Source organism: Uloborus diversus, chromosome 10 (assembly GCF_026930045.1).
Source record: "Uloborus diversus isolate 005 chromosome 10, Udiv.v.3.1, whole genome shotgun sequence".
Lineage (NCBI taxonomy): Eukaryota > Metazoa > Arthropoda > Arachnida > Araneae > Uloboridae > Uloborus > Uloborus diversus.
In genome coordinates this window covers 98,953,057-98,975,757 of record NC_072740.1, presented here as the reverse complement: position 1 = coordinate 98,975,757, position 22,701 = coordinate 98,953,057, and the positions used below count along the sequence as shown (strand labels likewise).

The following is a 22,701-nucleotide window of genomic DNA, read 5'->3' as shown; positions in this document are numbered from 1 at the left end:
GGGCGATTGATAATTGAGATTTTTTCAAATCGAGAACTCGAGCGATTGACAACCATGATCTTTCGAATCGAAATTTCGAGCGATTGACTTCTCGATTATTTTTAATTTGAGATCTCAGGATGAGGTAATCGAGAACTCGAGCTGTGATGATCGAGAACTCAAGATGCGACAATCGAGGACTCTAGCTGTGGCAATTGAGAACTGGAGCTGGGATAATCGAGAATTCGGGAAACGATAATTTAGAACTCGAGTTGTAATAATCGAGAATTCGAGTTGTGATAATCGAGTACTCTAGATCTAATAATTAAGAACTCGAGATCTGACAATCGAGAACTCGTAATAATTAAGTTCTCGAATGATCTTGAATAACCGAGTGATTCGATTATGAGAACTCGATTTGCCCATCACTAGAAGGAGACAATTTTTCTATTAAGAAAATAAAAACTGATTGGGACTTTTGTATACTCACATCGCATGTGCATCTATAACATGTGTCTGATGGAGGTTGGAATTCTTCGTTATCCTCATACATCAAACCTCGGAAAAGACAGTGGGTACATGATGGGCAACAGTCCCCTGGCTTTAGTTCTGGTTTATTACAAGTCACTTGTGGACAGCGAAGGGACTCACATTCCATATTTCCTACAACATATATGTTTAAAAATATATCAAGTATCGTAAAATGCCAGAGTAAAAATTCTATAGTTAGAGGAGATTTCGACTGTATCTATAAACATCGAAAGTTGTGAAAAGTTACCCTTAAAAATAGGAAACCTTCTAAGAAAGCGTGGTACTAAAGCTTACACTTTGTGACATGTAACCTTATAAAAACTTTCTTTGTAAGTTAACAGACAACCGATGTAGTTTACATGAGCAATTACTTTTATAGTATCATATTATGGCGTAATCGTTAACAATTTTACACCAGTTTTAATTAGATAAATTACTTCATAACATTGGCGGCAGCAAGGCTGCCACTAATTTTATGGACCTTCCAATCACGGAGACTAAACATATCTTTTTACACCAGTTACAGATTGAGAACAAAATTATTTTAATTTTCTGTGAGCTGAACTAATCAAATAAAAGGCACAACTAATATGAAATATTATTGTAACAATCTAAAAAGTTCTTTTAGTATTTAACTTAAACTGAAATTTTGGTTAGTATGCGTTTGTGTTTAGCCACTAGAGAAAAAAATCTAGCAAATATATAGGTTCAACACATTCTGCCTGCAAGAAAAATTTGTGTTTAAACTTAGAAGACATGATTCATTCAGTAGGTAACGTATAAAATAAATGAAGTAAGACTTTTTAACATTTACCACCGAAGCAGAAGCATCTACGACAAGGATCTGAGGACGGTATTTCTTCATTGATCTTGTATACTCTTCCTGAAACTTGACAACCTAGAAATACATTTTCTACTAAGAATTATATGAAACACTAGCTAGTGACTTACGCTTAACACATAGGTTTCTAGTAATTTTTTGCAAGCGAGGTACAATTGTGATAGTTGACTGTTTTGATTTGGCTCAAATTCATACCAGATTTTTTTTTTTTTTTTTTTTTTTGTACTGTTACACAAAAAGTGAATCTACCGCGTTAAATGGAAAAGAAAGCTTTACAGAGTTATGGTTATTATTACTTTTATTTTTGCTAATATTAAAGGTGATTTTTTGATATATGTTAAACACAACAAAACAAATCAGCAACAGTGGTTGCAATTAATTCTAACTTGTAATAACAACGCATGATATTTTATCGATTGATTAAAGACATTTTGCAAAATGACGCTGAGAAAAATTTATATATCTATGCTTAAAATTTAATAATGTAAAGTTATTTTTCCTTCAATAACTTTATGAAAATTAAATGTGAAAAAATGCAATCTATATTTATCCTTCGTTATGCTTCTGCATACGAATCAATTATTGATAAGGTACAAACTGAAATTCATATTCATTTTCAATGACGCAATGTCAGTAGTTACTTCACTATTTTATTTCAGTTAGTATTAGACAACTACATACACATGACAACTACATACAATTAAAAATAAAATCTAAAATTCAACATAATGAAGATTCTGTATAAATAAACATGTCTTCTTCCTATCCAAGTATGACGTCCGAGATCTTTTATAAAATAACGGAATTAAATAAACGTTTGTGTCAAAAAAAATAACTTAGTTTCATCTGCAGTCCACTTGATAGTCTGCATTTAGGTAAAAATATTGTTTCTACCTCTTTCACTAAACTTACCGTTACAGTTGGGACAGCAGTTATCAGGTGTCATAACAGGATGCGTGCACAAGATTTCACAAGACATCCTTTCACATTTGCTGATCCCTTCTTGACATGAGCATACTTGGCAAACGTCGGAAGGGTGGATCCATTTCTGACCATGCTGTATTACTTGACCTGCTCCATTGTTACAACCTGATACAAAAAATAAACACAAAATACTCAAATTTGAGAAACATGTCATTGATTTAAAAAAAAAGTTCTTTACAGACATAAAGATATTTAAGTTTTTTCCAGTGGATTTTAATAACTAAAACTCTATTTTTAGTTCCCGGGGTTTGTTTTTTCGTACGCTCAAAACGTTCAACTTCAAAACTGATGGACTGACTTCACAGAAAGCAAATATGACAAGTTTGAGACAGCACGTAATGAAGTGAGAGATGTTTTAGCACATTGTTGTTCTGATTCCCTATACTAGCAAGACAAAGTTGTATGCTACAGCAGTTGGTCAATAAATATTCTTTGATACAGACTTTCATCTGTGAGTCAAAGAAATTTTAAGCAGCAAATTTCAACGGATTGAATTGGAGTGTAAGTAAAACAGACATTATTTCGAGAGCTATTACTTTCTGGGCAAATCCTGAACTGCGCTGTAGAAGAAAATTCTTGTGAAGAAGTTTAATGAATATCACTTCGACGTTGGGCGCATCAAAGTGAAGAAAACTAACTACTAAACGGCACGAACTTGAGGGTCACGGGTCCAAAAGAAATTTTGGATTTAGGTTAATTCCCACTGGATATGAGCCCAAGTAAAGTGGTTTGACTGCACAGGCCCTAGTTCGGTTGTAATGAAGGTCCAAAGTTTCTAGTTTAGCTACAGAAAAGCAATGGTTTTCCTTTGAAATAAAGCTTTTTCCATTCTTTTCTTGATATTGCACTGCAGTATTGCATAACTGAATGCATTCACAGTATAGAATAAATTTCACTGCCCCTACGTTGTATTAACTAGAGACGCGATAGATATAAGGAGATCAAATATTGTGCCCAGTTTAAAATTTTAAAGAAAACGCTATTGCAGTTCCGGAGCTAAAGAAGCAAATGTATACCCTCTTTGGTGTCGAACTAGAGCCTACGCACTCAAACTATTTTATATGGGCTCATATTTAGTACGAATTGACCTAAATCCACAAGTTAATCCAGATTCGTGATCCTCAAGTTTCTGCCGCCTGAACCACACTGATTTGCAGGACTCCAGAGAACTGCAATGGCGTTTTCATTGTAATTGGAAACTTTGAGACAATATCTCCCCTTCCAAGACATTCGGCGTCTCTTTTTAGTACAACAAAGGATGGGGAGGGGAGATTTATTCTATGTTGTGAATGCATTTAATTGGCTCATACTGCCATGCAAATGCCAGAAAAGGGTAAAAAAAAAGATTCCTTTCAAAGGCAAAATCATTGCTTTTCTGGACTCAAATAACAACTTTGTACCCCCGTCGCAGCCGAACTGTTGGATTACTGATTTTTTGAATCTTCAGCACAAAGGTATTTATTCGTTATTCGTTATTAGGGCCTATGAAGTCAAACCGCTTTAACTGGGTTCATATCTAGTGGGAATTAACCTAAATCCAGAATTTCGTCCAGATCTGAGACCCTCAAGTTCGTGCCGTTTGGTAGTAAGTTGATAAATTTTGAGAAGAATCTATAACTGCGTTTTTTTCCCGACTGTATAGATGTCTCTATTTACCACAGCCATCTCTGTTCAGAGATTCTAAGATGTTCACGACACATTTTCATTTACAAACCATCTGCTGCGTATCATGAAAGATAAAGAAGAACTATTGGAGCTAGAAGTTATTCAGCGCAGGAAATTTTCTGTGAGATCCTCAAACGTAAATCCAATTGAACATACACATGCTCGATGGTCAAGGTCTGACAAATCCCGGCACCAGGTCACCCGGGCGACTAAAAAACACATCCTGGCGACTAGTTTCCTCAGAAAAAAAATAATTCAGATGCCATGTTACAGAGTTTTACTATAAACTGAGAAATTGTTTGTCTAGCGTTTAAAAATATTTCTGCTCCAAAGATTTTGCATTCTTTGTCGATCTCTGCCGAAAAGCCGAAAATAGGTACATTCTCGGAAGATGCTCGGCAGTACGTCACTGGCGATTGGAATCGAATCTGAGACAACGGTTAGTGCTTTTGAATGAAATGCGATGCTTAGTCAGAATGAATATCTGGTGTAGATACAAATACGAAAATAACGATTGTCATATACACATTTCCTCTTTCACCCCTAGAAAGATTCTCTAACAATTGTTTGGCGCAGTTTCAACTATCAAGGCCCATGCGCCATTAAACCCAATAGCACCAACCAACCAAAAAGATTGTATTAGCCTCTTGTCTCGTTGGGATTTCAGTTTTCTGTTCAAATTTTCTCTAGGTTACTTCCCCATCAAGTTTCTCTAAGTACTTTGAATGTTTTTCTTTCTTCCTTTTCCTTTCAAAAACTACCTAGCTGTTTTTACATATTCCAGTGTATTGAAGATACTGTGGTATGAATTACGTCAATTTTGTGAGACAATTTTGCGTCGGTTTTCATTAGAATATCAAAATTTTAATTTTTGAACACATGGTATTTTTTATTTAATACACTTAAATGAAAAAAATCCATAGTTTTTAAAAAATATGTAACTAATAAAGCAAGAACAAACTTATGAAAAATAACAGAGAGAAAAAAAACTAACCTTTGCAAACAGGGCAGCAAGCACCAGCTGGCAGTTCGGTCACACGGCATAATAAATTCGGACATGTCTCTCTAACGCACGTTATATTACCTCTTCGACATACGCAACGTGCACACGGGTCATCAGGAGGAGAAAATTGCATCTTATCCAAAACAATGTGATTCTTATATTGGCAATCTGGAATAAATATTACCAACAGAATCTCACACAACTATTTCTACGACGATAAAAATTCGATATAAGCCCAAAACATAGCACTCTTGAATCCAAGACTCGAAAAGTTTCTAGCTCAAATACATATAAACTTAACTTACATACATGTAACTGAACAATTGTCCAATGTGAAATAAATTGTATAATTTAACAATAGTCCAATGTTAAATAAATTACAAAGTTGAACAATTGTCCAATTTTAAATAAACTGTTTAATTGAACAATTCCAATGTTAAATAAAGTGCATAATTGAACAGTTATCCAATGTTGAATAAGTTTGATAATTGAACAGTTTTCCAATGTTAATAATGCATCGTGATATAAATCTTAAATAGTATTTCAGAACAAGTAATATTCATTCATATTTCTTTTTCGAAGCCAAGCTAGCAATAATTATCATAGTTTACTTTTGATTATGTAGGATGTGATTTGTGTGATTAAAATGAATAATCAAAATATAGTGGAAATAGATCATGAATTTCAACTATTTTTAATAATGCTTTGAATTACAAATAACGTTTCTAGAAGATTAGATCTTAAAGACTCATTAACAGGTTTCTATAAAAGTACGTATCCGTTCCTAAATTTAGAAAAAGTGTTGAAAACTGCAGAAAAAAAATAAAAAATTGATTCAAAAAAATACATCAAATTAAAACTCAAGAAACTAATAACATTATTTTAACTCTCGAAATTAGGTCATCAATAAATAAAGCGAGAAATAGCTGTGCAAAATACATAGACAAAATAATAGCCCAAATATTATGAAAATGTCGTACCTATACAAGGAGAACAGCACGCTCCTCGTGGCATTACACCATGTGTGCATTTTAGACTGTCACAATGATCCCTCTCAGAGCATCTTACCGCACCTTCCTGAAAACAAATATCCTCTAAATTTCAAAATAATTACATCAAAAAGCAAAATAAATGTCAAAATTTAATAGTAGATTCAATATCTATGTGTAACCAATACGTCAAAACGTAGAACTTTTGTCAGGCAGCAAAATTGTAAAGTTTTGTACGGAAAAGACTATCCTTTACTTATAACACCCACTTGAAATTATTTATCAGTAACCACATTTATAGCACCCCTCCTTATCTTGTGGTCAGAGGAGCCTGACTGCGAAGAGGTGGTCCCGGGTTCGAATCCTGACTCGGGCATGGATGTACCTTCTCTCTCCTGTCTTTCCTTTGTGTGAATGTGTTGCTGTGCTGTGAATGGTTGCCTACCCTATAAACGGGTCCTTTTATGGCATGTGTGTACTGTGGAAGTCGGACTTCACACCAAATTACGGAACAGTTGAAAAAAAGAAGCAGTGCACCCCCAAATTGCCAGCCTAGCTGGCACAAAACAACAACACATTTAATATTTGTCTTTTGCCTCGTTAGTACATGAAGAGGAAACGCTGATCTCGAACAGTTTTCATTCGTTTAAGTTTTAATGACAACGGTTGCAGATGCATTAGGATGGATTCCATAGTTTTCCTCCTTGTTTAACTATTCTACTAGTATTTCCCTATTCTATTCTACTAGTCCCATTGCATACTAATAAAATCACACTTAGTTCACGTTCATAAAAAGTAACTGATTATCCTGCACTGCTCGCCGGAAACTAACCAGAAGCTTTCTAATAATAGAGCCACCAGTTAACCGGTTGTACTTGAAGTCGTTCTAACAGCTTCACCAGTTGAGCGACTGGTCATTATACACAATGCATATTTTGTCGAAAAAAAATACACAAAAAACCATGCCCACTTACATGTAAGGCCATCAAAAACTGTTTCTAAATCTTATCAAAAATGAACTTTAAACGCGTACCTCTTGCGATGAAATATAGTTTGATAAGGTAAGTGAGGACCGCCAGCCAAAAGGTAAGCAAGATTTAATTATTCATACTTACCATGCACAGACAAATCTCACAAGAATCGGATGAACTTCTCCATCGCTCACCATTCTCATATTCTCGATTTTCGTACTTGCATTCTGAAAACATATTTTTTTCATATGAGAATTCTAAGAAATTTTGTTAAAACACATGCAATAAAAGCGAAAAATGGAGCCAAATGGTATCCAGGGACGCCCCAAACTAAAATTTTTGGGAGGTGAAAAATTCTCAACTTGCCGAATGAAATTCCAACTTTACCGAATGTTAAAATGCGAGCATTAACATTGTCCACATATCATACATACATGACATCAGAAGAAGCATTAGACATCATTAAAACACAATTAAAAAATCAAGGATCTCAGTGTTGCGATATTATCTCCAAATTTGCAAAATCTTCACCAGAGCCTGCTGAATAAGGAATTATTTAAAAGGTTACAATGACCATCCGTAACTTCTCATCGGGACGCCCGTGGTCATATACTTCAAGATTTTAAAGCTTACCAAAAAAAATTGAAACATCGGCTCATGCATTTTGGTGAAAGAGAAGAGTAATTGAGGCTGAGTTTAGTTGAGTTACTTTCGCTATATTATGCAAAATATTCCAACTCAAAGCCGCACCAATAACGCATTCCTTTTTTACTAAACTCCCCAAAAAGAGATGAACATTTTCAAGGTCATTGTTGAACTTACCAGAGCCGCACTATGTCACGAAAAAAAAAACTGTCCTTGGTCGTACCAATTTACGGAATTATAACACAGAATCTTCTATAGGGGGTGTGGGATGGCAAGAGGAATAGGACAGCTGCATTTATATGCCCAAATAAAGTATGAAAAATTATTTCAAGCTTGCCCAATAGATGTAACAGCTTTAGACTTTTGATACCTACTGGAGGAGCTAGAAGTAATTTTTAAATCTTAATTTTGACATATAAATGCAGTTGTCCCAGTCCTCTCGCTGTCGCATTTCTTCTGGTTCTCCTCAACTTTGCGAGAAAAATAAATTAGGACAATGAACTTTTAAGTCACATCCACTATAATATTAAAATCTGTTCGCGTCCGTCTGTCTGTCTGAAGATCGATCTTCTCGAGAACCGCTGCGAATCGAGAGTCAAACGAAATACCGATCAATTCGAAATTTTCCAAAGAAGACAATAGGACCAATTTCGTAATTGTAAGACTTTAATTAGCGGAGACATTAATTAAAACGTTAATCAACATAACGTTATTCAGGAATTTTTATTTCTTTCCTGTTGCCATTTTGCATATGGGTGAGCAAGAAAAATTTTAATAATTGTTTTAAAACAGATTTTTTTTTTGGCTGCTGTCCAAATCTTAAAACAACGTTTCCGTCTAGAATTTCATTTCAAATTAGTTTAAAATTGGTTGCTCTATTCGGACATAGCCTTTATTTTATCGTCTGTCCTTTTTTTTATTTTTTACATTCAACGTTCTGAATTCTTTTCAGCATATGAAAGTTGTTTCTTTAGTTATGTTTATTGATTGTAGTGTAAGTTTATCATTCACCGGCCTCATATTTTGGTACATTAAGGATGTGCGACTAATTATGTTTATTTTGTAGGACTTTTTGCCGTTACGTGGGTGAGTTTTCGAATTGTAATAACTTTCTTTTTCCTTCCTGTTTCTATTTTTGAAATACAGTTTGTATCGTTAAAAGAACATGTTAAATTAAGATTGTTTGGGTTTCTTTAAGTGAAACAGAGTTGAACAAAAAAGAGGATTTTTTAAGGATTTTAACTAAAGCTAAATTGGAATCTGATGACTTGGTATTAAATTAATGCTTATTGGTATTTATTTAGTCTTTGTGCTTTAGTTTCACGTAATCAACCAAAAAGTGTGTGCAATTTTATGTAAAAAGCTGATTGTAATTGTACATAAATATTTCAGATATAGTCTATCAGATGTAATTCATTTTAATGTGAGCACAGATTATACAGTTGATAATGCATATATTTTCATCTTTTGTGCGAATTAAAAATACTCATAACTTGTATCATTGAAACTATGATTAACGTTAAAGTGATTTTTGCCAAAAATATACTCTACTGGTGTTTTGCAAATCTTGCATTACGCGTATTTATTTACTCCATAGCGCTTTAGAAACTGATGTCAGAGTAATACAAAAACATCAATTGGACATCTCGTTCATTTTATAAGTATCCCGTGCAACACCGGGCACGCAGCTAGTATAATTATAAAATCCGTGCCATTGTCACCCCAATCTTATTCAACTCTGAGTCTTCAGAATCTGGAGTTTGTATGAGAAGAAAGACCTTCGATGTAAGTACATAAACATTTGTAAATGTGCAAATGTGGAAGAAACCTAACAATGTATAAAGGAAAATACTATACAATGTAAATAAGATAAAAAAGAGGTCTTTTTTTTAATTTTTTTTTATGCCCCACTTGATCTTTACTCTTTCATCTCCATTTTAAGCTAAAGGGTTTATACATCCGTAGTTATCTGTGTGTGTGTGTGTGTGTGTGTGCGTAATAGCTTTCTAGAAGTAAAAATTTTAAAGAAGCATTTATCTTTTGCTCAAGTTGAAAAAAAAAAAAAAAAAAGAAGAAGATAAATTTATGCAGCTTTGGTACGTTACTTTTAATTGTTTACTTTTATGTACATAAGTTAAAATTTTTCATGGAAAAAGTTTAGAAAAAGTGGTCAGTAATCTTGGTTGTCTTGGATTTGCAATGAATTTAATAAATAAAAGTTATTCGGTGCACTTCAATGTAATTTTAATATTCTCTACGATATGTTTCTATTTATAAACCAAAACTACTGCTTAAAAATCCTTTGGACACTCAAAATTGCTTTATGTTTATCCCTTTTGTCTAATTTTATTCTATGTTTCGTTTTTGTGTGACTCTAAATGCCAAAATACTTCCTCTTTATTGTTTAAATAGAAGTCAGTAGCCTCACTTTTCCCCAGAGAGCGAGAGTGAGAGATGAGAGCATGGAGGGACAGAGATATTTGTCTGGAAAAACGTTGCCATGTATTCAATATAAACGATTAATAATGTAATTCTTTTACAATTGTTTAAAAAAATGACTTCAAAGATGCCCATGCATGATGTCCAAACAAGGAAAATATATAAATTTGGTAATAATGAAACCGAATTAAATCTCGGCAGCAATCGAAAGAGAAAAGTAAAAAAAAAAAAAAAAAAAAAAAAAATTGAAGCATAAATTATTTGCTTTCGTCTCCTCGTTCTAAGTCGCACACTTTTTCGAGATTTTAAGAAAAAATGCCGAATATAAAGACATGATGTGAATGATAGATAGTAATAAAGTATAGGTAGTATAGGTATAGGTAGATATTGGATGCGCCGATAATCAAATTGGTCGATTACTGATAACCGATTAATTGGTTTAATGATCATAATGATTATTTTTAATACTTTCAAATTCTCCGTCATTTTTTCTTCTTTTTTATATCAACTTCAGAAGTAGTTAATAGTTTATTTCTAAGAGACAATTTATTTTTTTCCTCTTTCCTGATTTTACAAATATAATTTCAAAATTTCAACCAATTTCTTTGAGTCAATTTTTGTATTATTGTAAGTAAAATTACCTAGTGTTAACTAGACATGAAAACAAAAAGTATCAGGGGGCAGCATGTGTGTGGTCAGTAGGCTAATTTTGGAGTACTTTTAATTTAAATTTGTTAGCCATTCAATCCAAGACTTTTATTCTGTAGAAAAATTATAAGGATACCTAGGAAAGCACTGTGATAAAGGAGAAAAGTATAGACACATGAAAAATGTTGCAACGTTGTATACATGTGTACATGTATCAAAATAGAAAAAATGAAGTAAAGAATAACACTTCAACCATCAGTTTGTTAAAAAAATATATAATAAAGTGTGTATGTACATATTTTTTAATCAATTGATATTTAATTATATTTAAGTTTTTATTGAATCAAAAATTAATAATTTTAAGAGTAGGTTGTAAAATGTATGATGCAATCATGTGTATAGTTAGAAGGAACAAAATAACTGAAAAAAGAAAATAAAGTGTTGTGTCATCAAAAGCTGAGGTGACAGTATCATAACATAAACTTAAGAAATGTTCCTCTAATATTTCATTTAGTTTTACCTACTTTCTAAACTTTTTTTTTTATTTTGTACACTTTCACACTACATGTTATAGTAATATTTGCAAAACACTACATTTATTTACTGTTGAAAAATGTATTTATCATAGTTTCTCGCTGAAGGTAAGCTTAAAAGAATACTTTGGGAAATATTTTTTTTCCGATTAATCGGCAATTTTTGTCGATTATGAAATAATTGGCAAAGTTTCCGATTAATCGTTACTGACGATTAATCAGCGTATCCCTAGTAGATACCACACTACTGTATCGTCTGCCAGTGGCGGGACATCCATCTGCAAAGCGTGTGAAAAATGTCTTCCATTTTTGACCAAAACTCGCTAAAATTTGGCGACAATTTCAGCAGACTTAAAGACCTCATCTTTCAAAAGCAGAGAAACGAGGACAAATTATTTATGCATCTATAAACATGCTTTACTATGTTCTTTTGAATGCTACTTAATTAGATTCTTTTCATTACTACGCTATCGTATAGTTTTCCATGTAAGTACGATATTCAAAGGTTTCCCTATTTTTAGATCCCAATGCTTGCTCTGCAAAAACAATTCCGCTGCACCTCACTCACATTCACAATGCTATGTGCAACAATTTCCAAATGCACTTATTTACAAAATACACTTGTGCAATAACCTTGAGAAATGCACACGAGAGTGGTGCAACTTCGATGTACAATGCTTTCAAAACATCAATGTTTTCGTTAAGAAATCGATATCATCAATGTTTGTGGGTAGATTTTTTTTTTTTTTCAAAGATTGATGTTTTGCGTTTGATGTTCTTTCAATGTTTCATGTTTGAACAAAAAATTTCCTTAAAAAATGTGATTATGTTTACAGTTTACAGTTATAATTAATGCTTTATTATTAATTAACTATTGCACTATTTATCCCATGGAAAAGAATATTCTACTGTTAGTTGTCTATAGAAGTAGACATATTGCAGAATATTTAACAACGCTTTTTCCAACGCACCGTTAAAAAGAATATTGAATGTTTCTAAAGTTTTTCACAAAGATATACATACATGAGTTTTTTAGTATAGTTTTTTGTCTGCGGTATCTATGAATCTATATTATTGTCTCTCGCTCTCAGTAAATCGCTGATTTTAAAAACAATTATTTTACTTTAAAGGTGTATACTTAGCATGCATTTCAAGTCGCTACAAATATTAATAATCTTTCAATATAATTATCGGTTTAAATATATTCTGTACAATTCCTCTATGTTATTCAGTTGGAAGTAATTATATTATACTAGAACAATTATATATTAGTTATTATATTTCCTTTTTTGTTCTGCATTTTCTTTTTTTTTTTTTAATTCTTGAGTATGCATGTTATAAACTTCGTAAAATATTACAAATGTCTAATTAGTTCGTATTTCCTATTTTTGTATCATTCAGATGAAAGTTTAAAAGACGTTGTAAAAGTATCCCAAATAATTTGAATTGATGCTTCAATTTTTTGCATTTTAAATGTATTGTATTTTAAGTTATTTATCACTTTGTATTACTTAATTTGGAATGTTAATAATTAAGCACGAGTAATAATTATTAGCTTTTCTTTGATACTAAATACCTACTTATTAATAAATTGATTACTGTAAATTTAGTTTTCGCATTGAAACATTTTTTCGAGTTTTTATTATGCTGGAATATACCTTAAAATTTTTGATGTTTCACAATGCTAATGTTTTAAAGCATCGATATATTTAGGGCAAAGTATTGATAAAATCGATGTTTTAATTTTGATCATCGATGTTTTTTCGTCGATACGCACTAATAGTACACAAAGAAAATTAAGTAAAAAATTTATACAGTTTTGTTTAACGACTTAAAAATAAGACAATAAAGCCCATACTTGGACAGTGTGGACAGCATTCACCAGGCTTAAAAATTGGAAAGTCACACTTTCGTCCAGATGCAGAACATTGGACAGGCTCACAACGGACAAGGCTCCTCTGAAACATAGGCATACATGTAACAAAAAGTTTTAAAAAAAAAAGTGAAAAATTGTTTCCCCTTTTTTGCTAGTGAGGTGATTTTTTTTTTCGTAACGAAGTGGTGAGGTGGGTTGTATTTAACCCCACCATTATACTAAAATTAGAAATAGCAACGTCAAATAGCTCAAATTTCAGATTACTGCCAACACGTGTTTCGGCTTTGCAAGGAACGCCTTTTTCAATGCAAAAGAAATGAGCTTATGGATGAAAAAACATCCGACAAAAGCTTTGCCAGATGTCTTTTCATCCGTACGATCATTATATTTCTTTTGCATTCCACAAAACATGGCAATTAAAGTAGGAAGATTTCCAATTACTTTTGTTACATTTATACTGTTGAAAAAGTACTGTAAAGTAAATGATACACTGTTGAAAATTCAGGAAAATTTTATGATGAATATTACTGTAAAATGGAGTGTTTAGAGTATAGAAAAGTTTTGCAGTAAATTTTACCGGAAGAAGCAAGATATCATAGCACCAATTAGTAGACTACGTGACTAATGATGCGAAGCCAGAGTAACGTACTCGTAAAATGACAGGACATTTGTTTTACAGTGTATATGCATATATATCCTTACATGAACATATTACAAAACAATTGTATGCAAAAGTTCAATTTCTTGGGGAGTGAGACACCTCATCTGACCATTTAAGGGCTGAAAATTATTTGAAAAAGTTTTTAAAGCAGAAATTACAAAAAAAAAAATATGCACTGATGATACAACAAACTCCCGATTATCCGCCAAACGACACGGTAACAGCAGATAAGCGAATTCGCGGATAATTCGCAAATTAAGTAAAAAATGATACACATGTATGCAATAGCTGTAAAACGTTCAATAACACTCGCACACATTTAAACCAGTGGTTGGAAAAACTACATTTTTTTGGTAACGAACTACAACTACAGCTACTTTCTTACAAATGTAGTTAAATACAACTACTTTTTTAAAAAAGTAGCAACTACAAACTACTTTTGAAATGTAGTCGCTACTTCGCTACTTTTCAAAAAATAAGTAAATAAACAAAAAAGAAAGAAAATAAAATAAGTGGGTTTAGTGTGTCCCACAAAAAATGAGTCGATTTTTCAAGTCATACCCTCTTATATTTTTCCAGTTATGTCAAAACAATTTGAAAAAATGTTTCATATAATTTGTTGAATAACGGCAACCCGTGCCGACTTGCGTCTGAAAGTGTAAACCAGCACTTGTATGCTAGCTACCCCCCCCCCCTCCAAGAAAAAAATTAAAAATTCGAAATTCCTGTTGATAAAACGTTGCCCCTAAACCCTACTCCCCACATGTACCACAAAAAATATTTATTCAAATTAAAAATCATTTGGATACCCCACACTTGGCCTAAAAATTATAATTTTCTTCAAATAATTGATTTTTTTTCCTTTATATCTTTTAAAAATTTGCACATGAATTTAAATAAAAAATCAAGTTCAAAAATTATTAGCGAGCTCATTTTCAGATCAACATTTTCAAATGAAAAACAAAAAAATAATACATTTAAATTGAAAAATTCAACTTAACCTTGAAAAAATCCATATCTTTGAGTACTATGTGGAAGACTTCAATATTGCAGGAGAGCAAAAATTTCTATTTAACGCTAATTACCTACTTTACTGTTGTTATTTTTCAGCTTGGTAATTTCGTAAAATTTACCATAAATTTTAAAAAATATGTATCGAAAAAAAAAGCAATTTTTTGAAGAAAGTTATAATTTCAGGCCAAGTGTAGGGGATACCTTAATGTTTTCTAATTTGAATAAATGTTTTTGTGGTGCATGCGGGTTATAGGGGGGCAACGTTTTATCAACAGAAATTTCGAGTTTCTAAATTTTTTTTTTTAATTTGGCACTGGTTGCAGTTGTTCAAATTATATGAAACTTTTTTATAATTGTTTTGATTTAAGCGGGAAAATATAAAAGGGTGTGCGACTTGAAAAATCAATTTTCGATTTTTGGCGGACACCCTAATGCAAACACACACGGTAAGAGGATTGAACGAAAAAAGGTTTAGATTGACAAATTAGCTCATTTGAACATGGAATATTACTAAGAATTATCTATTATTTATTCCCCCCCCCCCAAAATGTCCGTTATTTTTCTCTTATATAACACTGTAACTCTCGTATTCATTGTAAGTCGGCAAGGGCAATTCAGTATCATCCTCATCTATAACATTTACAGTAGCTTGAAAATTTAAGCTTCACGAAATATATATATTATATATATTTTTCTTTTCAACTTTAGGTTTGTTCATATAAAATTAACGAAATTTTCAATTCGCAAAATCATCGATATCTTCATTTTCGCGAAAATAAATGTTTTTACAGTGTTGGATCTCTTTGAAGTTTAAAACGTTCATCCACGGGACATTCCCGACAGTCAAAAAAAAAAAAAAAAAAAAAAAAACAAAGGAGTTACTAAATTGGCGGTTATCGCTAATTCATATATACTTTTCTTTTTAAGTCAAGCTGTATTCAATACAAATTTTGGCGAAATATGAAAATTACAATTGCAAACGAACTAATGGCGTCAAACAGATAGAACATATGGCGTCAAAATGATATGCCGGAGGTCATCTCGTATTTTTATAAGTCTTATTTCTCATTGCATCCGTTGATGTACTCGCGTAAGATTTGCACGAGTCAAATTCGTTTGAACCGAATTGTTTCTTTTTTTAAAAAAAAAAAAAAAAAAAAAAAAACTTTATTAAAAAGTAGTTTTCAGAAATCGCTACAAACTACTATTTTTTTGTAGCGAACTACTCACTACACTACTCTTTTTTAAAAGTAGTGCGCTACACTACAAACTACTGAAAAATGTAGCTATTACAGTAGCGTCGCTACTTGTAGCGCGCTACTTCCAACCACTGATTTAAACTATAGCTAAAATGATAACAGTGTACAAAAAATGTATGTGAAAGCTACAGAAGGATATCTCATATTGCAAATAGATTACACACATACGCGAGCAAAAAGTGCAAACAGATGAACTGAAATAGATCAAGCTATGTTACACCAAAAATGCATAGAGGAGGGGAGGAGAGGGAAGTTTTTTTAATAAGACTGATCCAGTCACTTGATTACGCGCATAAGTAGTGTAGATCTAAAAATCAGTAAGTAGTGTAAATTTAAAGCATTAGGGTAACGGCAGCAATAACAGACATTCTTAAGATATCGCTCTCAGGTTAACTCAGTTTTCTGAGACTTTTAATGTATTTAGAATTTTTAAACTATTTTTCTCTCAAACTACTACATCTCATCTAACGTTTGGCTGCTTCTGGATCCTCTGAATTAGTTAATTCTATTTTTATTTGCTCAATTTCGAAAAAAGGTCCGACCTCCAGTAACAGACACAGAAAAATCTGATGATACCCAGTAACAGGTAGGATGAGGAATGGATGAGTAATCAAAAAATTCTCCTTTTCTCTTCAAAATGTGCAAAAGTTCTTTAGTTTTAGAACTAAAGCCTTATTTAATTCAAATGAACATGAAACACCAGCTGACCTCGTGGTGTCTGTTCATAACCTTTCATAAAATGCACTCTGATAACACTAGATGGTAGCACCGTATTCATGAGCCACAGCAACATCAGTTTTATCTTCCTAAAATTCTTATTATTTGAATCCAAACTTTATATGACTGTCTGTTACTGGTGCGGTTGCTTTAAACACGATAGATTTAAAAATCAGGTTTTTGATTAGTCAACCATTGCCGAAGATTTTTTTTTTAATGTGTGAAAGGTCGCGGATAATCCGCCTAGCGGCTAAGCCACCCGCGGATAATCGAGAGTTTACTATATTTAGCGTTTTGGTGTTATGCTTGTGTTCCGTACCTGAAACATCAGGTCCTGTCTCTCTGAGAGAGAGCGAGCACTCAGCTGTTACTTTCGGTACAAACACGTCATCAATTTTCTTAGAACTAAATGTGTGCCTTTCAGGCTATTTCGAAATATAAAATGAGTCATAGCATCGCCATGATTAAAAGAAATAAAATTTATAATTATTTTCTCAAATTTATAACTTGTAAATTTAGGTCTTAAAACCAATGTCACCTTTGTTTTTCAAATAGAACAGAGAATTACCGACTTGATAGATAAAACATCGAAATAAGCATACACGTACCTTACAAGAACAATTCAAACAAGGATTGAAATTGGGTGAAAAAAAATCTCCATTTTGGTATTCACGACCATCGTACTGACAACCTGCAAATCAAAATATCGTTAATAATAAAAATCATGTACTTGGTGCAATTATATATCATTTTTTACCTTACATACCTAGAATAACTGATAACGTAAACTGATGTTTATAGAGTTAGCACGTTTTATTAACTAAAATAAACTTAAATGATTGTCATGCAAGACTCAGTTTTGAATTTTTTACTGTGTTCTCTACATTTCAAATACTGATGTATGGCATCAAAAATATTGCAAAATTTACTCAATGAGAAAGATCATTGCATTTCTGTCCTCCATCCCAGGTACACATCACGTAAGGTTTAAACGTTTTAAAATGATTGTAACGACGTTGACAACCATTTTTAACGTTTATAAAACGAAATGTGCTAACTGAGATACATATGAGAAAAAGCAAAGTAATTGAGAAAGTTCTGAGAGACATTTCATATGCATGACATTATTGGTTGAGAACTACAACTAGGAAACTGAAAATTTGGAAGAAATAGAATGTTTCGCTTTTGTTGAAGATTTTATTAGAAAATTTAGAAACAATAGTTGAAAAAAATTTAAATAATGTTTTCACATTTCCTAGAAATTGTGAAAAAATATTCATTTGTGGAGTATTCCTCGATGCAGTATGGAATGAAAAAATAAAATAAAAAAGCCCACAGAATTGTAGTGACTTGTAGCATTCAACCGACGATATGAAAAGAGCTACCTAATTTAGATTTAAACGTATGTTAAAACGAGCAGAAGGAGGGGGCCTTCATTTTCGACTGTTAAGTTAGTACTAAGCGAGCTGATGTGTGCATCACATGACTTCCTTTTACACCAATTAAAAGTTATTTCCCCATTATTGGCAATTTTAATTTGATTCAATAGTTAACTCTCTAAATATCACCAACAATGGCCAAATTAAAACTAGATTTAAAAAAAATCGCCAAATTTGTCGTCAAGTTGGCGACAAAACTTGGCGACGAAAAGCTTGGCGATATATTGCCAAGTGTTTGCATAAATTATAACACCATTTGAGTTTGCATTGAAATTAACATTGATTTCCCCCCCAAAAAGATGTAAAAGACCCCCTTTGGTTTGGAACACCCGAATGGAACCAAAAAGGGAGGTGCACAACTAGAACCCACTAGGAGTCTACGTACCGAGTTTCAACTTTCTAGGACATACCGTTCTAGAGCTATGCAACATACATACGCACATACATACATATGTACATACGGACGTCACGAGAAAAGTCGTTGTAATTAACTCGGGAAATGTCAAAATGGATATTTCGGGTGTCTATACGTTGTAAGGCACTTATCCGCGTGTTGTTCGGTTTAAAAAAAAAAAAAAAAAACTCAACATTATTTCGGAGGTAAGAAAAATGGAAATTATTAAGGCCGAATTTTGAGTGTAAAAATTTTTTCGCGAATACAATACTTCCTTTTTTGTAAAAGGAAGTAAAAACGTTTTCGAAAGAAGCTGACATTTTTCAACTCTCCTGTTTGGTTAGTAAGTGGTTAAAACTCGAAAAATGATTTTTTTTCTCCAACTGATCTAAACTTCATGCACTGTATGTTATAAGCAATTTTTCCCGACTATTGCGAGAAAAAATAACGGTACATTTTTATGATGTATTCAGGCATATTCTACATAAATCATTATACATATATAATATATATAAACTTTAATTTGACACAAAGTTTACAAATACACTTGTTAAACAAGTAAAGCCAAATGATAAAAGCGGTATATATAAAAGTTTTAAAAATTAGAAATATTTTTCCGAATGCGTGCTACATATTATGTATCTCGGCATGGTTTAAAAAATGGTAATTATTCACACATCCTTTGAAAACTATAAATAAATTCCCAACAGTACTGGATAAAGAAAAATTTCTGATGACAGAGAAAATTTAAAAAGAAGATGAAGAATACCTTTATTACAATTGAGGCAGCATTTTTCATCTGTATGGCTAGGTTCATAGCATTTTGCATGAGAGCAGTCGAGTGCTTTACACATTACATTTCCTTTCTACTGAATTCAAAAAAAATTACATGAAGAGAGTATTCAAGTTATTATATAATTACAAATACATTAATTGTCATGCTCATTGTAAATAATTTGTGACAGAAAACTTACCATGTTTTTTTTTTTTTTTTTTTTTTAAATTTCTGTTTTTTTTTTTTTTTTTTTTTTTGTGGGAAATTTATATTTTTACGGAAATACCCTATCAAACTGCATAAGTAAGGCATCCATTTCAAGTTTTTTGTCACCGCTTTCGGTAATAAATAAACAGACAAACCAAATTTTGGTTGTTTTATCGATAGAACCGATTTATTATGTTTTTTATCACATATTTCTACAATGCATAGCAACCCGCCATGGAGACTCATTGGCTCGGTTGGTTAAAGCATCGTGCTTATATTGTGAAGGACATGAGTTCGAATCCCCAAGCCTCAAAAAAAAAAAACAATTCTCTATCTGAATTTACATGAGTATGTTATCTAAGTTCATTGCAGAATTCTAAGCTACAGTTCTGTCGTTGTTCAATTCAGGAACCAAGACATCAATTTTTACATGGTAAATCTCAGTATAAATTGTTATTATTTTTTTAAATAGAGTCATTGATTTCAATTAATTTTTATTTTATCAAACATTACTTTAATGTATAGAATCCCGAGAGATCCATTGAATTGGATAGAGTATTAGAAATTTTAACGGGAAGGACATGGGTTCGCCACACTCAAGAGCCAGAAAATATTGGTTTTCAATAAGTAATTTTCCTCAGTTGAACTATAATCTATATTTCTTTGAATTTATAATATTAACTCATTGGTGACAGGATTATAAGCTACAGGGAAAAGAAACGAAAGAAACTATTTACAAAATTATCGTTTGAAAATTTCAACCACAATTACTCTATTCAAGAGAATGGCAAAGGGTCTGCATATTTTGCAGAGGATACAAATTTTGAATTCCCAGATAAATCTCCAACATCTAAGCACATTTTTGCCACAAGTTTTCTTATTTTAAGTTTTGGAAAAGAACTCGTACCGATTCTATTACCGAGAGGCCAAAGTTCTGTACCCAGACGATAACGAATAGGTGGGAAATACTAACAGAAGTGACCCATATCAAGAAACGGAGGAGGGTGTAGCGTTCCTTCCAAAAGACGTCATAAAGAAACTTTAGCCTAATGAAACATCTAAATATCTGCTCATTTGAAGGACATACTTTTATAAACGGCGTGGAGAGTTCAGACTGAATGAAATCTTTACATTTCTCCATTCAAATGTATTTTTCCTACCATGATTTTTTTTTCTTTTAAGTTCGATGTTTTCATGTTTCTATGTTTCAAATCACACATTTACTTGCATGAAATAAAGTTTGAAAGTTACTTCCTATTCCCTTTTACCTTCTCTTTATCGTTATTACTTGTTTCATTAATTATATTGAATGTTGATTCGTGTTACAAAGATTTTAAAATGTGTTCCGATTCAACCCTTCCGGCGAGGTGAATCGGAACACCACCAAAACATTATATATCGTCGCCTCAGAAACACAATATTTTATCTTACTATTGTTTCTGGGATTAGATGTCTTATGGTTGCTCCGAGACGACGATATATCAATACAAGCTGTTCAAGTTGTTTTGTTTTTACTTAAAATTGTAAGAACAAAACAAGGCCGAAGTTTTTAGCCAAAATATAAACTTCGAAAATGAACTTTTAATTAACTTTTTAACGTTCAAAGTTGAAAAGTGTTCCGATTGACCCCATATAACGGTATCTTTCAAACTATAAAGATAAATCTATAAACTGCATTATTACCTGACATAAGCATTCCTTGCAGGTCTCTGGATAGAATACTTCTCCATCTTTAATATAACTCCCACTATACTCGCAGTCTACAAAAAAAAAAAAAAAAAAAAAATTATTTATTTACGAAATTGTACCACATTTTTCTTACAATCCTATAGCTTGCCAGCTGTATGTTTAAGCGCCAAACAACTTGGGGATTCCTAGATGGACGCTCTGACGAGTGACACATTTTTCTTCGTTCTAACGGTCTGAGGTGGGCCAGGCGTTTTTTTCTAATGCAGTACCAATTGCTCTAAATTGTGATGCCTAAACACATTTTTCTTCTATCTGGAACATATCATGTTGACCAAATCAGAACCTAACTTGAAATTCTTGATAACCATCATTGTATCCCCACCACAACTCACCCAGCTCTCTCTTCAAATAAGGAAGGGCAATATACCGGATCCTGTATGTCAAGGTAACGAAGCATTTGTCGCTAAACATTTTTTGAGCAATTTACGCTACGTGTGATGTTATATTTGTTTACGTTACTTTTTCCTGTTCTGTAGCCATACGCTACATTACAGTCCAAAAAGAAGCTAACTTGAGTATAAAGCTTTTTACGTTCGTCTATTAGTTTACAGTGTGGCCAGGGACACCCGATGGGAGGTAATGGTAGGTCAATGTGACCCTCCAAATAATGTCCTTTCTAGACAAATTTTGTCGGACGATTCGGCAAATAAGGAGACAGCATCAAAATAATTGCATTTTCAAACACTTTTAATTACAAAAAAAGCATTAACTTTTTTATATAGTGATGCTTTAACGTCTCATCTCATTACATACAGTATCTATATCCGTATGCTCACATTTCATCATTCGGTAAAATTCGAAGTTTCATTCGGCAAATTGAAAAATTTCTCCTTTCTAAAAAATGAGGTTCAGGGTGCCTATTAGTGTGACTCTGATAAATTGAAGCGTGACAGAGACACTGGTTACTTCGTTTTGAGGTAACAGGGAGGGGCCATAGGCGTTGAATGGAATTTGGCTACACACTTTCCTTTTTCACTGAAATCCCCAAAAAGAAGTAGACGTTCTCATGGTCAAGCTCTGAATTATCAGAGCCACATTATCTAAAGATAGCGATTAAATGTCAACTCGAAACAAACCTATGCGTACATTTACCAGTTCAGTCTTAGGTGTAAAAAAAAATGAAAAACCAAAGGGTTACTATCATTTTTTCTGCGCAAGAATGTAAATATTTGTCATTAGAAATAACAAAAGCAATTATTTCCGGTGATTATGATTTCACAAAATTCAATCAAAATTTCGTAAAACATATTCAATACTTACCGTCACAATGCCGACAGCATTCATTTTCAGATCGAGCTGGGTATTGACAATGTGGCATTGAGCATTCAATAACCGAACAATGAACATTTCCGTCCTAGAAAAAAAGGTTGTGGTCCTTAAAA

General features: G+C 32.5%; 1 protein-coding gene across 1 annotated transcript in view; it reads right to left on the bottom strand.

The window, feature by feature from the left end:
• Window positions 1–22,701, bottom strand: part of LOC129231104 (kielin/chordin-like protein) — a 136,171-nt gene that overhangs the window by 91,579 nt on the left and 21,891 nt on the right. Inside the window, exons 10-17 of the mRNA XM_054865350.1 lie at window positions 22,580–22,673; window positions 17,364–17,446; window positions 17,075–17,180; window positions 7,108–7,190; window positions 4,995–5,136; window positions 2,264–2,422; window positions 1,325–1,408; window positions 470–642 (exon numbers count right to left, since the gene is read on the bottom strand). Of these exons, the coding sequence (XP_054721325.1) occupies window positions 470–642; window positions 1,325–1,408; window positions 2,264–2,422; window positions 4,995–5,136; window positions 7,108–7,190; window positions 17,075–17,180; window positions 17,364–17,446; window positions 22,580–22,673 (924 nt within the window). The remainder of the gene's footprint in view (window positions 1–469; window positions 643–1,324; window positions 1,409–2,263; window positions 2,423–4,994; window positions 5,137–7,107; window positions 7,191–17,074; window positions 17,181–17,363; window positions 17,447–22,579; window positions 22,674–22,701) is intronic.